General features: G+C 43.9%; 1 protein-coding gene across 1 annotated transcript in view; it reads right to left on the minus strand.

Moving 5' to 3' along the window:
- The window catches only part of CPZ (carboxypeptidase Z), a 99,364-nt gene extending 84,472 nt beyond the window's left edge, over positions 1 to 14,892 (minus strand). The window contains exon 1 of the mRNA XM_063457730.1: positions 14,653 to 14,892. Within this exon, the coding sequence (XP_063313800.1) occupies positions 14,653 to 14,773 (121 nt within the window). The 5' untranslated portion in view covers positions 14,774 to 14,892. The remainder of the gene's footprint in view (positions 1 to 14,652) is intronic.
- Between the last annotated feature and the right edge of the window lie 208 nt (positions 14,893 to 15,100).

Raw genomic sequence — 15,100 nt, forward strand, 5'->3', positions numbered from 1 at the left:
TTTGGGTTCCATAACTCATTGGCCTCATTTGGCTCATTACACACGTAAAGAATCTACCAGCCAACTGGACAACAGTAACACGTAATGAAATCATAAGGTAAGAGAGCTCACCTGGTATAACACCAAACTAAGTGTTTCTCTGTAGCTACAAAAATTAAAGAGTTGGCGCAGAGAGAGCTGAAATGCAGATTGATTCTATAACATCCTATAGAACCAGTACATGCCCAGTGCCAGTAGATCATTCATTGCATATAATGGAGGCATTTAGTGCAGTATATGGACAAATTGTTTGAAATTAAAAAAACATATGACTAAACATGCATTCCTGACTGTATAGCAGGGGCAGGCAACCTTTTAGTAGTACTGTGCCAAAACAAGATCTTGAAGTCCCTTGGCGTGCTGGTCCTATTTTTTTATGTTGAGGTGTATATGTTGCCGTATTCTGCTTGTGTTACCTATGGGTGCTACAGTTGCTTTGCAGCGTTGTATTTGTGCCTATGTGGGCTGTTATGTTGTATATGTTCATGGGTATTTTGTGGTATTGTGGTATTGTGTATGATACCTATGAATGTGAGCGGTGTATGGAGGCTGCTTGTGGAATTGTGTGTGTGGATGATATGTCACATTGTGTGTTTGGTGTGTGTGTATATGTGGGGCTGCTGGTGGTATTGCATATTAGATTAGAGGCTGCTTATGGAGGTGTGTGTGTGTGCGTGCGTGTGTATATGTGGATTATCTGTGATGCTCTGCTTGTGGGGACTATGTCATTATTATTATTTTTATTATTATTGCCATTTATATAGCACCAACAGATTCCGTAGCGCTTTACAATATTATGAGAGGGGATTTAACTATAAATAGGACAATTACAAATAAACTTTTGGGAACAATAGGTTGAAGAGGACCCTGCTCAATCGAACTAACATTCTATAGGAGGTGGCGTGTAAAACACATTAGGACAGGAATTTGCAGTCAAATAAGGTGGTCTGTCCTTTAGGAGAGAGCAAGAGACAGGTATGTGAGGTAGAGGTTAGTCTTGGAGTCCATAAGCTTTCCTAAAGAGATGGATTCTAAGGCACTTCTTAAAAGATGCAAGACTTGTGGAGAGTCTGATGGCGGTATGTGTGTGTTTGTGTTGGGTTGTTTGTATTATTTGTATAAGTGGAGGCTTATTCTGCAGCTCTCTGTATATATAGCAGTGTAGGCAGTGTTCCTTGTGGTCCAGTGGGGACCGGGTTGGCCAGATACAGGTCAAGAGCAGGATCTGCGAAAGCTACGGCGGTGTGGATTGCCATTCACAAGGGCTGGGATGAAGTGATCTAAGAACACTTCCTCTAGGTGTTGCAATGTGCAATTGTATGAATCAATGCATCTCTATGAGGAAAGTTCAGTGCCTCCATGCAGAGGGTGTGTCACAGCACTGACCCAGGAAGCACCTCTAGCAGCCATCTGAAGAGTGGCCAGTGGAGATATCCCTAGGCTGTATTGTAAACACTGCATTTTCTCTGAAAAGACAGTTTTTACTGCAAAAAGCTTGCATAACATGCTATACGCACCATAAAACCTAACCTGTAGTTGTTCTGGTAACTATAGTGTCCCTTTAAATGTACCACGTACACAATGTACACCTGATACAGACAGCACAAGTCTGCATGACATCTATTTCCCTGAATACTTTCAGTGACTTTATTTTGCTGTTGTATGGAAAAGTGGAGGAATTAAAAGTCTACCGAACTACTTTTGCATGCACACCTGCTGTACAGGACTGTATGAGATAAGGTCAGACTCGATAGACCTAAATTATTGATCTCTTCCTGTTCTGGGAAGGCTATCTTCTGCCACTACTGATTGTATGTACAATACAATGCCAGATCTTGAGGTAATAATGTTTTTTTTTTTTTCAACTAAATGGAACACTAAAATGACCCACATTTAAAAATAATAACTAGTTAGTAGATATACCCCCAAATGAAAACATGCATGCATTGAATTATCCTTTTTTTATTGGGAGTATACTTAAAAATAGCCTACAAAAATCTGCAGCCTTTGCATGTCCTCCCCTTCTAACCCTGCCTATGCTTTATGTGGCTGTCCAATCACAGACTTCACAATGCAGCTCAATGAGAAACCTTTGCAAGGCAGGCAATTGCTGCCTCTTGAGTTAAACTCCACTGAGCTAACCAAACCAATAAGTAACAGGACTGAGTATGCAGCTCAATGAGAAACCTTTGCAAGGCAGGCAATTGCTGCCTCTTGAGTTAAACTCCACTGAGCTAACCAAACCAATAAGTGACAGCTGGCAGGTGTAGCAAGGATCATTTAGAAAAGTGCCAATTTCTATTGAAACCTACACTTTTTGTAGAATGGAAAAAGAGGTCACACGTCACACATTCAGCAAGTTTAAGTGCTTTACATGTTTAGGGTGTTCTTTAAATATGCTTTAAATAGTATTTGCTGGAATGCTTAATCAAAATTAAAAAATGATGGAGGTCGCATTACTAGTAGTGATGTACCGAACGGTTCACTGGCGAATAGTTCCTGGCGAACATAGCGTATGCGCGGTTCGATCCGCCCCCTATTCGTCATCATTGAGTAAACTTTGACCCTGTGCCTCACAGTCAGCAGACACATTCCAGCCAATCAGCAGCAGACCCTCCCTTCCAGACTCTCCCACCTCCTGTACAGCATCCATTTTAGATTCATTCTGAAGCTGCATTCTTAGTGAGAGGAGGGACAGTGTAGCTGCTGCTTATTTAATAGGGAAATTGATAGCTAGGCTAGTGTATTCAGTGTCCACTACAGTCCTGAAGGACTCATCTGATCTCTGCTGTAAGGACAGCAACCCAAAAAGCCCTTTTTAGGGCTAGAACATCAGTCTGCTTTTGTATCCTGTGTAATCTAACTGCAGTTGCCTGCCTGCCACCTTCTGTGTCAGGCTCACAGTGGATACTGTGCCCACTTGCCCAGTGCCACCACTTGCCCAGTGCCACCACTCAAGTTGTCTTCAAGCGGGTGTCAGGCCTACAGCGTGTACTCTGCCAACCTCTGCCAGTGCACATTGCCACTCATATCTGGTGTCACAATAGCGTGCATTTAAAACCAAAAAACGTTTTTCACTGTTATAGATTGAATAGCAGTTAGTTGTCTTCAAGCGGGTGTCAGGCCTACAGCGTGTACTCTGCCAACCTCTGCCAGTGCACATTGCCACTCATATCTGGTGTGACAATAGCGTGCATTTATAAACCAAAAAAGTTTTTTACACTGTTATAGATTGAATAGCAGTTAGTTGTCTTCAAGCGTGTGTCAGGCCTACAGCGTGTACTCTGACAACCTCTGCCAGTGCACAGTGCCACTCATACCTGGTGTCACAATAGCGTGCATTTAAAAACCCCAAAACTTTTTTCACTGTTATAGATTGAATAGCAGTTAGTTGTCTTCAAGCAGGTGTGTCAGGCCTACAGCGTGTACTCTACCAACCTCTGCCAGTGCACAGTGCCACTCATATCTGGTCTCACAGTAGCTTGCACGCATAGTACCACTAATCCAAAAAGAAATGACAGGCAGAGGCAGGCCACCCCGCAGGGGCCATTGTGGTCGTGGTGCTGTGATTCCCTTTTGCCCTGGAATAATGCCCAGTTTTCAGAGGCCCCGAAACCTGAACTTGAAAAGTTCTGAGGACATAGTTGACTGGCTAACACAGGACACCCAATCTTCTACAGCTTCCGCTCGGAACCTTGACACACCATCCTCCTCCAGCTTAGCTTCGGGCACCTCTCAAGATACCACTCACCCACCTGCCGCCACCACCAACACTAGCACCACAGCCGCTTCACTTTATCTGTCAGAGGAGTTATTTACACATCCGTTTGAAGAAATGAGTGATGCACAACCATTATTGCCAGAGGATGTAGATAACAGGGATATGTCTCAGTCAGGCAGCATTACACACATGTACGTACGTTGTGATGATGATGATGATGATGTTGTACCCGCTGCTGCTTCCTTTGCTGAGTTGTCAGATACAAGTGAAGCGGTTGATGATGACGATGCGTCCATGGATGTCACGTGGGTGCCCGCTCGGCAATAAGAAGAACAGGGTGAAAGTTCAGATGGGGAGACAGAGAGGAGGAGGAGACGAGTTGGAAGCAGGCGGAGGTCGTCGCAAGGAGCTATTGGCACAGTCAGACAGCATGCATCGGCCCCCGGGGTCAGCCCGACAGCACGCCAATCAACGCATGCTGTGTCCACCACCAGAATGCCGTCATTGCAGAGCTCAGCAGTGTGGAATTATTTTTGTGTGTCTGCCTCTGACAACAGCAATGCCATTTGCAACCTGTGTCAGAAGAAACTGAGTCGTGGGACGTCCAACACCCACCTAGGTACAACTGCTTTGCGTAGGCACATGATCGCACATCACAAATGCCTATGGGATCAACACATGAGTACAAGCAGCACACAAACTCAAAGCCGCCATCCTGGTCCAGCATCTTCAGCCACATCAACCACTGCTGTCCTCCTTGTTCCATCTCAACCATCCGCCACTCCGTCTCTCGCCTTGAGCAGTTCCCGCTCATCTGCCCACAGTCAGGTGTCTGTCAAGGACATGTTTGAGCGTAAGAAGCCAATGTCAGAAAGTCACCCCCTTGCCCAGCGTCTGACAGCTGGCTTGTCTGAACTATTAGCCTGACAGGTTTTACCATACAAGCTGGTGGAGTCTGAGGCGTTCAAAAAATTTGTAGCTATTGGGACACCGCAGTGGAAGGTACCCGGACAAAATTTATTTTCACAAAAGGCAATCCCCAACCTGTACTCGATTGTGCAAAAGGAAGTAATGGCATGTCTGGCACACAGTGTTGGGGCAAGGGTCCACTGATACCTGGTCTGCAAAGCATGGTCAGGGCAGGTATATCACCTACACTGCGCATTGGGTAAACCTGCTGACGGCTGCCAAGCATGGAATGCGTGGCTCTGCAGAGGAGTTGGTGACACCACCACGACTTGCAGGCAGGCCTGCTGCCACCTCCTCTACTCCTCCTACTCCATCCTCTTCCATAACCTCTGCGGCTGAGTCCTCTGCTGCTGCTGCGTCTTGCTCCACATCAACGGCACCCCCCCAACTCCCCAGGTACTTTTCCACATCCCGGATACGGCAGTGTCACGCCATCTTGGGTTTGACTTGCTTGAAAGCAGAGAGTCACACCGGACAAGCACTCCTGTCCGCCCTGAATGCACAGGTGGAAAAGTGGCTGACTCCGCAGCAACTGGAGATCGGCAAAGTGGTTTGTGACAACGGAACAAATTTGTTGGCGGCATTGAAGTTGGGCAAGTTGACACATGTGTGTAATCTGATCGTACAACGCTTTGTGCTTAAGTACACAGGCTTACAGGATATCCTGAAGAAGGCCAGGAAGGTGTGTGGCCATTTCAGGCATTCCTTCACGACCATGGCGCACTTTGCAGATATCCAGCGGCGAAACAACATGCCAGTGTGGCGCTTGATTTGCGACAGCGGAGCTGGGAATTTTTTTGCCACATTACTGGACGCTCATGTGCAATGCCTGTAGGCTCATGCGTCCTTTTGAGGAGGTGACAAACCTAGTCAGTCGCACCGAAGGCACCATCAGCAACATCATACCATTTGTTTTCTTCCTGGAGCGTGCCCTGCGAAGCGTGCTGGATCAGGACGTAGATGAGTGTGAAGAGGAAGAGCTGTGGTCACCATCACCACCAGAAACAGCATTATCAGCATCGCTTGCTGGACCTGCGGCAACGCTGGAAGAGGATTGTGAGGAAGAGGAGTCAGAGGAGGAATGTGGCTTTGAGGAGGAGGAGGAAGACCAACCACAACAGGCATCCCAGGGTGCTCGTTGTCACCTATCTGGTACCGGTGGTGTTGTACGTGGCTGGGGGGAAGAACATACCTTCATTGAGATCACTGAGGAGGAGGAACGGGAAATGAGAAGCTCGGCATCCAACCTTGTGCAAATGGGGTCTTTCATGCTGTCGTGCCTGTTGAGGGACCCTCGTATAAAAAGGCTGAAGGAGAACGACCTGTACTGGGTGTCCACGCTACTAGACCCCCGGTATAAGCAGAAAGTGGCTGAAATTTTACCAAATTACAACAAGCCGGAAAGGATGCTGCATTTGCAAAATAAATTAAAAAGTATGCTTTACACAGCGTATAAGGGTGATGTCACAGCACAACGGTAATCTAACAGGAGAAGAGGTGAAAGTAATCCTCATCCTCCCACGACCAAGCCGGCAAGGACAGGACGCTTTAAAGACATGTTGTTGATGGAGGACATGCGGAGCTTTTTAAGTCCTACGCATCGCCACAGCCCTTCGGGATCCACCCTTAGAGAACGACTCGACCGACAGGTAGCAGACTACCTCGCCTTAACTACAAATATTGACACTCTGAGGAGTGATGAGCCCCTTCACTACTGGGTGTGCAGGCTTGACCTGTGGCCTGAGCTATCCCAATTTGCGATAAACTTCTGGCCTGCCCCGCTTCAAGTGTCCTGTCAGAAAGGACCTTCAGTGCAGCAGGAGGTATTGTCACTGAGAAGAGAAGTCTACTCGGTCAAAAAAGTCTAGATTACCTCACCTTTATTAAGATGAATGAGGGATGGATCCCGAAGGGACTGACAGTGGGCGATACATTCGACTAAAAAAGGCCTGATGAGATGAGCTGCCTTGGGCTAAAAATGGTCCACACGTGACTGTATTTTAGCTCTGAATGCCGGTTGACTTGCGTGACTTATCCACCACCAACTAGGGTTCAAGCCGCAATGTTTTAGGGCACTTTCTGCCTGGGAAACAAACATCAATTTTTATGGCCGCTGCTACAGCAGCGGCTGCAACAATAACTAATTTTTCAGGCATGTGTACATGCCTAATTTTTCGGGCCTCTGGTGCTGCACTGTGGCTTCAAAAAACAAACCAAAAAAAAGGCACATAACAGGGATTAAACTGATAGGAATAGTACTACTTAAAACACCACTCCTATCTGGTGGCACATTAGATTGCACGCGCATTGGCCCAAATATGAAGTAGGAGGACCGACCAAGCATCTTTTTCCATCTCCCGGTTCCTAAAATCAATGCCATATACACGTCTCTGATAGGGCGCCAGCTCGTTATTCTCTTGGGCGCCAGCTCGTTATTCTCTTTTTCACTTCACTAGGGACACTTTACTGCACTATGGGCACTTAGACCCACTCTTTGTCTTGCACAGTGTTATTCCTAGCCAGCATCTGTGATGGTAAATCAGGCAGTCATCTAAACGTTTAGATTGAGCTTTAGCTTAGAACACCCTTGAAGGTGTTTAAGGAGATTAGGGCTAGTTTAGAGGATTCTTCTTAGACCTCTCTGAGTCTTTATGGCCCTTCTACCTATCCAGCATTTCTGGAAACTAGCTAAGAGAAAGGGTGGCTGTGTGACTGTGATACATTTAACTTTATAGCACCTTATTGAGACTTTTTATGACAGCATCACTCCGGTCTCCATACTCTCTGCCTATACCCATCTATTTAGAGGGAATTTCCTTGCCCCTGGCAATAGTATATAATAGGTAATAGTATTACCATTATTACACAATTAGCCACTATAGGGGAATGAGTATAGTATCCCTTTGTTATTTATAAATGATACAATAAAGACTTTTGTCCATTACTCAATTTACTTTAACAAAGGGTACTAAGGGTACTAACCACGGTATTAAGAAGCATTACTCTGCTTTCCCTTTCTCCCTCTATTATACACCTATGCTCACTAGGATTTGTAGGTATCACTTTATTATAGTTGTCTAACCTTTTCCTATGCCAGTTTTAGATCTCCTTCTTGGGAAATTTTTTATTTTTTCAGTTTATTAGCATACCTGGGTACAAGCCCTCGGTGGGGCTGGCACCACCACCTGACCACATTTCCTCGTTTCTTCCACTCATACCGCTTTTTCCATTTTTGAAGGGTTTGGCGAAACAAGGAAATAGTCCTCTACTCGTAAAAGGGATTAAACTGATAAGAATAGTACTACTTAACACACCTTATAATAACGCAGAGAGAGGCAACGCAGAGAGAGGAGTCTGAAGAAGAGGAGTCAGAGGAGGAAGCTGGCTTTGAGGAGGTGGAAGACCAAACACAGCAGGTGTCCCAGGGGGCTTGTTGTCACCTTTCGGGGACCCTTGGTGTTGTACGTGGGTGGGTGGAGGAAGAGACCTTCAATGACATCAGTGAGGACAAGGAACGGACATAGCTAGCTTGGTATCCAACCTTGTGCAAATGGGGAGTTTGCGTTTGTGCAAATGGACTGTTTGCGGTTGTTTGCGGTGCGTTAAACGGGGAGTTTGGTCTGTCACTGTGAAGCGGGCGTAACCCTTACACTACCTGATCGATACAACATCATACAGTAGGTCACCCCCCTCATTATTTTTATGGCCCCCACCCACCGCTCACGGGTGGGGGTGGGAGGGAGGACAGTCCCTATTCTGCTCTGTGTCAGTGTGTATCAGGGTCTCTGAGGACAGGTGTCAATCCATATTCTCCAAGTGACCCTATGTAGGGGGAACAGTCCCTATTCTGCTCTGTGTCAGTGTGTATCAGGGTCCCTGAGGACAGGTGTCAATCCATATCTGCCAAGTGACCCTATGTAGGGGAAACAGTCCCTATTCTGCTCTGTCAGTGTGTATCAGGGTCTCTGAGGACAGGTGTCAATACATATCTGCCAAGTGACCCTATGTAGGGGGAACAATCCCTATTCTGCTCTGTGTCAGTGTGTATCAGGGTCCCTGAGGACAGGTGTCAATCCATATCTGCCAAGTGACCCTATGTAGGGGGAACAGTCCCTATTCTGCTCTGTGTCAGTGTGTATCAGGGTCTCTGAGGACAGGTGTCAATACATATCTGCCAAGTGATCCTATGTAGGGGGAACAGTCCCTATTCTGCTCTGTGTCAGTGTGTATCAGGGTCCCCGAGGACAGGTGTCAATCCATATCTGCCAAGTGACCCTATATGGGGGGAACAGTACCTATTCTGCTCTGTTAGTGTGTATCAGGGTCTCTGAGGACAGGTGTCAATACATATCTGCCAAGTGACCCTATGTAGGGGGAACAGTCCCTATTCTGCTCTGTGTCAGTGTTTATCAGGGTCCCTGAGGACAGGTGTCAATCCATATCTGCCAAGTGATCCTATGTAGGGGGAACAGTCCCTATTCTGCTCTGTCAGTGTGTATCAGGGTCTCTGAGGACAGGTGTCAATACATATCTGCCAAGTGACCCTATGTAGGGGGAACAGTCCCTATTCTGCTCTGTGTCAGTGTGTATCAGGGTCCCTGAGGACAGGTGTCAATCCATATCTGCCAAGTGACCCTATGTAGGGGAAAAAGTCCCTATTCTGCTCTGTCAGTGTGTATCAGGGTCTCTGAGGACAGGTGTCAATACATATCTGCCAAGTGCCCCTTTTTAGGGGGAACAGTCCCTATTCTGCTCTGTGTCAGTGTGTATCAGGGTCCCTGAGGACAGGTGTCAATCCATATCTGCCAAGTGACCCTATGTAGGGGGAACAGTCCCTATTCTGCTCTGTGTCAGTGTGTATCAGGGTCTCTGAGGACAGGTGTCAATACATATCTGCCAAGTGATCCTATGTAGGGGGAACAGTCCCTATTCTGCTTTGTGTCAGTGTGTATCAGGGTCCCCGAGGACAGGTGTCAATCCATATCTGCCAAGTGACCCTATGTAGGGGGAACAGTCCCTATTCTGCTCTGTCAGTGTGTATCAGGGTCTCTGAGGACAGGTGTCAATACATATCTGCCAAGTGACCCTATGTAGGGGGAACAGTCCCTATTCTGCTCTGTGTCAGTGTGTATCAGGGTCCCTGAGGACAGGTGTCAATCCATATCTGCCAAGTGATCCTATGTAGGGGGAACAGTCCCTATTCTGCTCTGTCAGTGTGTATCAGGGTCTCTGAGGACAGGTGTCAATACATATCTGCCAAGTGACCCTATGTAGGGGGAACAGTCCCTATTCTGCTCTGTGTCAGTGTGTATCAGGGTCCCTGAAGACAGGTGTCAATCCATATCTGCCAAGTGACCCTATGTAGGCGGAACAGTCCCTATTCTGCTCTGTGTCAGTGTGTATCAGGGTCCCTGAGGACAGGTGTCAATCCATATCGGCCAAGTGACTCTATGTAGGGGGAACAGTCCCTATTCTGCTCTGTGTCAGTGTGTATCAGGGTCTCTGAGGAAAGGTGTCAATCCATATTTTCCAAGTGACCCTATGTAGGGGGAACAGTCCCTATTCTGCTCTGTGTCAGTGTGTATCAGGGTCCCTGAGGACAGGTGTCAATCCATATCTGCCAAGTGACCCTATGTAGGGGGAACAGTCCCTATTCTGCTCTGTGTCAATGTGTATCAGGGATCCTTAGGATAGGTGTCAATCCATATCTGCCAAGTGACCCTATGTAGGGGGAACAGTCCCTATTCTGCTCTGTGTCAGTGTGTATCAGGGTCTCTGAGGACAGGTGTCATTCCATATGTCAAGGTGTCAATATGTCATATGTCAGGTGTCAATCCATATCCATTGTGATTTAGGAATGTTAGGTGAGTTATGCCCTTTATGGATTAAAACCAGACTCTGCATCAACTGTGTAATTTTCCATGGGAGTTTTGCCATGGATCCCCTTCCGGCATGCCACAGCCCAGGTGTTAGTGCCCTTGAAACAACTTTTCCATCACTATTGTGGCCAGAAAGAGTCCCTGTGGGTTTTAAAATTCGCCTGCCCATTGAAGTCTATGGCGGTTCGTCGGTTCGCAAACATTTGCGGAAGTTCGCGTTCGCCGTTCGCGAACCGAACATTTTATGTTCGGGACATCACTAATTACTAGATGCTCTTGAATTTATTTACTGATTACGTTTTCCTGTATTATCAGATTGACTACGTAATTATTATTATCCTTTGTATAGCAACAACATATTCCAAGGAGACAAGAATTGAAGATGGCCCTGCTCAAACGAGCTTACAATCTAGTTACAATCATAGTTTTGTCTTCTAAAACATGACTCCACAAATAGTCAAAACGTTTTATCAGTTCCCCTAAGCCTAAGATAGTCCTGCTTGTTGTGGGTCCAAATGTACCTTCTTTTTAGATGTTAAAGGGAAATTGTCAATTTTTGTAATGTTATGTTTACTTATCCCCTACAGTTAAAAAAACATGTGTTTGTGAGACCTCTAATCTAATGTATCTGGTGGGTCTACTGGTTTCCTGGTGATTTCTCTATACACTGTATATTTAAAAGAAAACGGTATAATACAGAGGGGAGAAATGAAAACAAGTTACAGCTGATTTTCAATGATTCATTCAATGGTTTCATTTCTGGAGAAGTGTCTTTAGAATTATGTATCGGAACTACTACTTTCTATAAAATGCACTGTCATGTAAGAGAGATACCACCCACTCATGGCACTTGTTCAAAGCAAGATATAAATACAAGGTTTTTGGCAGTCGTTTACAATACTACTGTGAAAGAAAGACCAGATTCTACACACGTGGCATCACATATATGCAAAATATGTGCAAATCGATAATAATTCAGAAACCAACGGGCATATAATAATCATCTCCAAGTGTAATTGAGAAATAATTCCTAGACTTAGTTTAATTGTAAAACAAAGAAAGGATATTATTATTTTAGGAAGCATTCACAAAAATGTGAAATACACACATTTATTAAAAGGAGATTTTTTATTTTTTTTGCCTATATCTTATACATTGGTGGCTAACTCTATCAAAATATTTTTTAGGGAAAAGAAAAACAGGAAGGGTTATTTACTTAGTTCAAATGACCTCAAATGGGACAAAACCATGCAGCTGCCATTTAGACTGCAAAATTTGGACATTGTTGAAGGAATTCATCAATGTATGTATTTTGTAATTCAAGCTACAGAGGGGCCTGAATTTGGTCCAAATGTGGGCCAAATGCTACAAATCCAGACCTGGAGAATTCAACTCCAGGCCCAGATTTAAAAAGAAATCTGAACTTTTTTGACAAATAGTTAGGAGCCCTCAGTGGCGCGTGGGTTAAGTATGTGGTGACTCCCAGGATGGTCAGATAACATGGGAGCCAGTGAATGACAATTTATTGACAATATTTCTAGTGAGGCAGCACGCAGTAGCCCATTGGGCATCAGCTGTTAATCACTGCATAGGATCACAGTGATTGGTTGTCACAGGGGTCCTATGGCATGTGCAAGTCACTCAGTTTTTTACTTGTGAGGCTCTCCAGTAATAGCAAGTATATGCCGTCATTGTGACAACCACAGCATGTACCATTTTTAACTGATGCACATTGGTTGTCTAGGCATAGCAATCATTAATTATGTTTTTTTCCAAAAAAATGGTTGATTGGGGGTAATTTCTATTATGCCTCACTAGCGAGATCTTACAGCATTTTAAATATATGTACGTATGTGTGTGTGGTTGTGTTTCTGTGTATGTGACTGTGTTTGTATGTGTGTATGTAAATGTGTGTATGTATATGACTGTATGTCTATGTATGCAAAACTGTGTTTTTATGCTTGTGTACTTATGTGTGTGTTTATGTGATTGTGTTTCTACGTATATGACTGTGTTTGCATGCTTGTGTGTTTATGTGTGTATATGTAGATGGCTGTGTATGATTGTATGTTTATGTATGTGTCAGGAAACTTAGTGAATCCAATATGTGTACATATCTGTCCATGGTATTAGGTATCTTTATATGTGACAATGTGTGTGATCGTTTGTCTTACGTATGTGAATGATAGTGTAATTGTGTGTTTATGTATGTTTGTAAGTGAACAGTGCATGTTATTGTGGTGTAAACACTTGACTGGTCTAGGACATGGGTAGGCAACCTTCAGCACCCCATATGGAGTGCCGAAGGCTGTGTACCCCTGATCTAGAACATCAGAACCCTATATATGTCATTGAATGAAAGTTAAGAATTAATGGTTGTTGGGATTAATGAGGCATTGTGTTAAATTAGGTTTAGGGATGCAAGGCTTAAGGTTTACAAGGACTTAGGGTTAAAGGGTCTAAAATGGGAAGTGTAATCTGCAATGTATTAAATGTATTCAGGCATATTCAAATGGGCTCACTTAGCTACGTAACAACTACAGGTCAATGTAGAAATTGAAAGAAAATTCTTTGGGTGCTGACTCATCTTTCTTTGCCAAATTATATCCGAGTGGTGTGACCAAAGCCAGGTCTCTCCCAATACCTAAAGTCTGCCCATTGTCTCTAGCATTTATAATGAAGAATGCATTATAACATTATTCATCCAGCATTGAATAGCAAAGAAAGTGCGTTAGAACTGAACTGGTCATTGTGCTTAGAATATTATTTTAAATATTTTATTAATCCACACAAGGATTAAAACGATTTAACGTAACTATACACAATATGCTTATAAAAAAGTTACTAATATAAAGAACACCACATCTTCTCAGTTAAATAATTTGAGTTATATTCCTAGTGATCCAGCTACAAATGCAAGCTTTGCCAATTTGTGTGACATTTTCTTTTCCCTACACACACGGAATAATTCGTTTTCCACTTGGAATAAAGCTACAAATTGAGGGAAGCTCTATACAACACAGGTATAAATTGAGGGACCCTTTCTAGAAATCTCCAAATTTACCAAAAGCTGGGAATGTTGTAGATTCTGAAAAGTTGGAAACCAGATACTCAGAACATTACTGGTTGTTATTATTAGTATGGATAACAAAGAAAATATTTCACAGAAAACTCAAATCAAATGGTTGGGCTGCAAAGTGTCATGCTAGTGTGTAAGTGAATGGAAAAAACTCTGGCAAGTATACAGATATCTATTTGAGATGGTTATTCACTACACAGTGAGCTAAGCATCCAGAACATCCAGAATTTAGATCAGAACAAAAGATCTGATAAAAAATAAAATTAAAAAAATCCGTAAATTTGGCATTCATTGCCCTTGTCACCTCACTACAACTCACAGTTTAATGAATAAGAGTTTAGTGTTGTGAAGGTTTCTCTGGGCACTGCAGATGTTTGTAAACATTATGGCAAGGCTTCATGGGAAATATCCATCAACTCACATGAATCTTCAGTACCATTTTACCCATCACTGCAGCTCAACATGATACATAGTGTAACACAGCATCCTGAGATATGTGGTGCCCCTATATTTATATTTACTTTGTTACTATTCATAAAATATAATTGTTAAAAACAAACAAACACAATGCATTTATGCATTTCAGTGTGTGTGTGTGTGTGTGTGTGTGTGTGTGTGTGTGTTCGTGTATGTGTGTGTATGTGTGTGTGTGTGTGTGTATGTGTGTGTGTGTCTGTGTCTGTGTGTGTGTGTATGTGTGTGTCTGTGTGTGTTTGTGTGTGTTTGTGTATGTGTGTGTGTGTATGTGTGTGTGTGTGTCTCTGTGTGTGTGTCTCTGTGTGTGTGTGTGTGTGTGTGTGTATGTGTGTGTGTGTCTGTGTGTGTCTGTGTGTGTGTGTGTGTGTGTCTGTGTGTGTGTGTTTTGTCCACTGTGCATTTGTATTGATTGCTTCTAATTCTGTGACAATTAATCTTTAAAAGTACAAAGTTTAAGTGGTTTAATAAAACACTGCTTTACTTCCTACCCAATGCTCTGTCTCCAGGTAAACAGCTGGGAGAGGATTGTACAAGTCCCAAAATGATGGCCAGCAGGGTCCCGATTAGAGTGTTCTTCATGCTTGCTTTCTTTGTCTGCAGGCTGAACATTGATGTGGCAGAAGGACTAGCAGAACTCTTAAACTGCCTGTACTATCAAGCTACTTTTTTTTTCCAGGCATCTAAATTGCTCACGTGTTACAATGAACACATCCCTTAGGTCATGTTACAAGTTGCACGTTTTACCAGGAAAAAAAGGAGCGAGCGATTTATGAGCAGTCTGTAGATACTCTGCACGTCTAACTTACTGGAAGATAATCACTCTCTCATGCGGACTGTTAGATGTTATTTGAGAATTAACTGTAATAAAAGGTAATAGACAACAAAAATACAAGGTTCTCACTTCTAGTTAAATTATTTCAGTATTAGAGTCTATTA

This window comes from Pelobates fuscus, chromosome 6, assembly GCF_036172605.1.
Source record: "Pelobates fuscus isolate aPelFus1 chromosome 6, aPelFus1.pri, whole genome shotgun sequence".
Taxonomy (NCBI): Eukaryota; Metazoa; Chordata; class Amphibia; order Anura; family Pelobatidae; genus Pelobates; species Pelobates fuscus.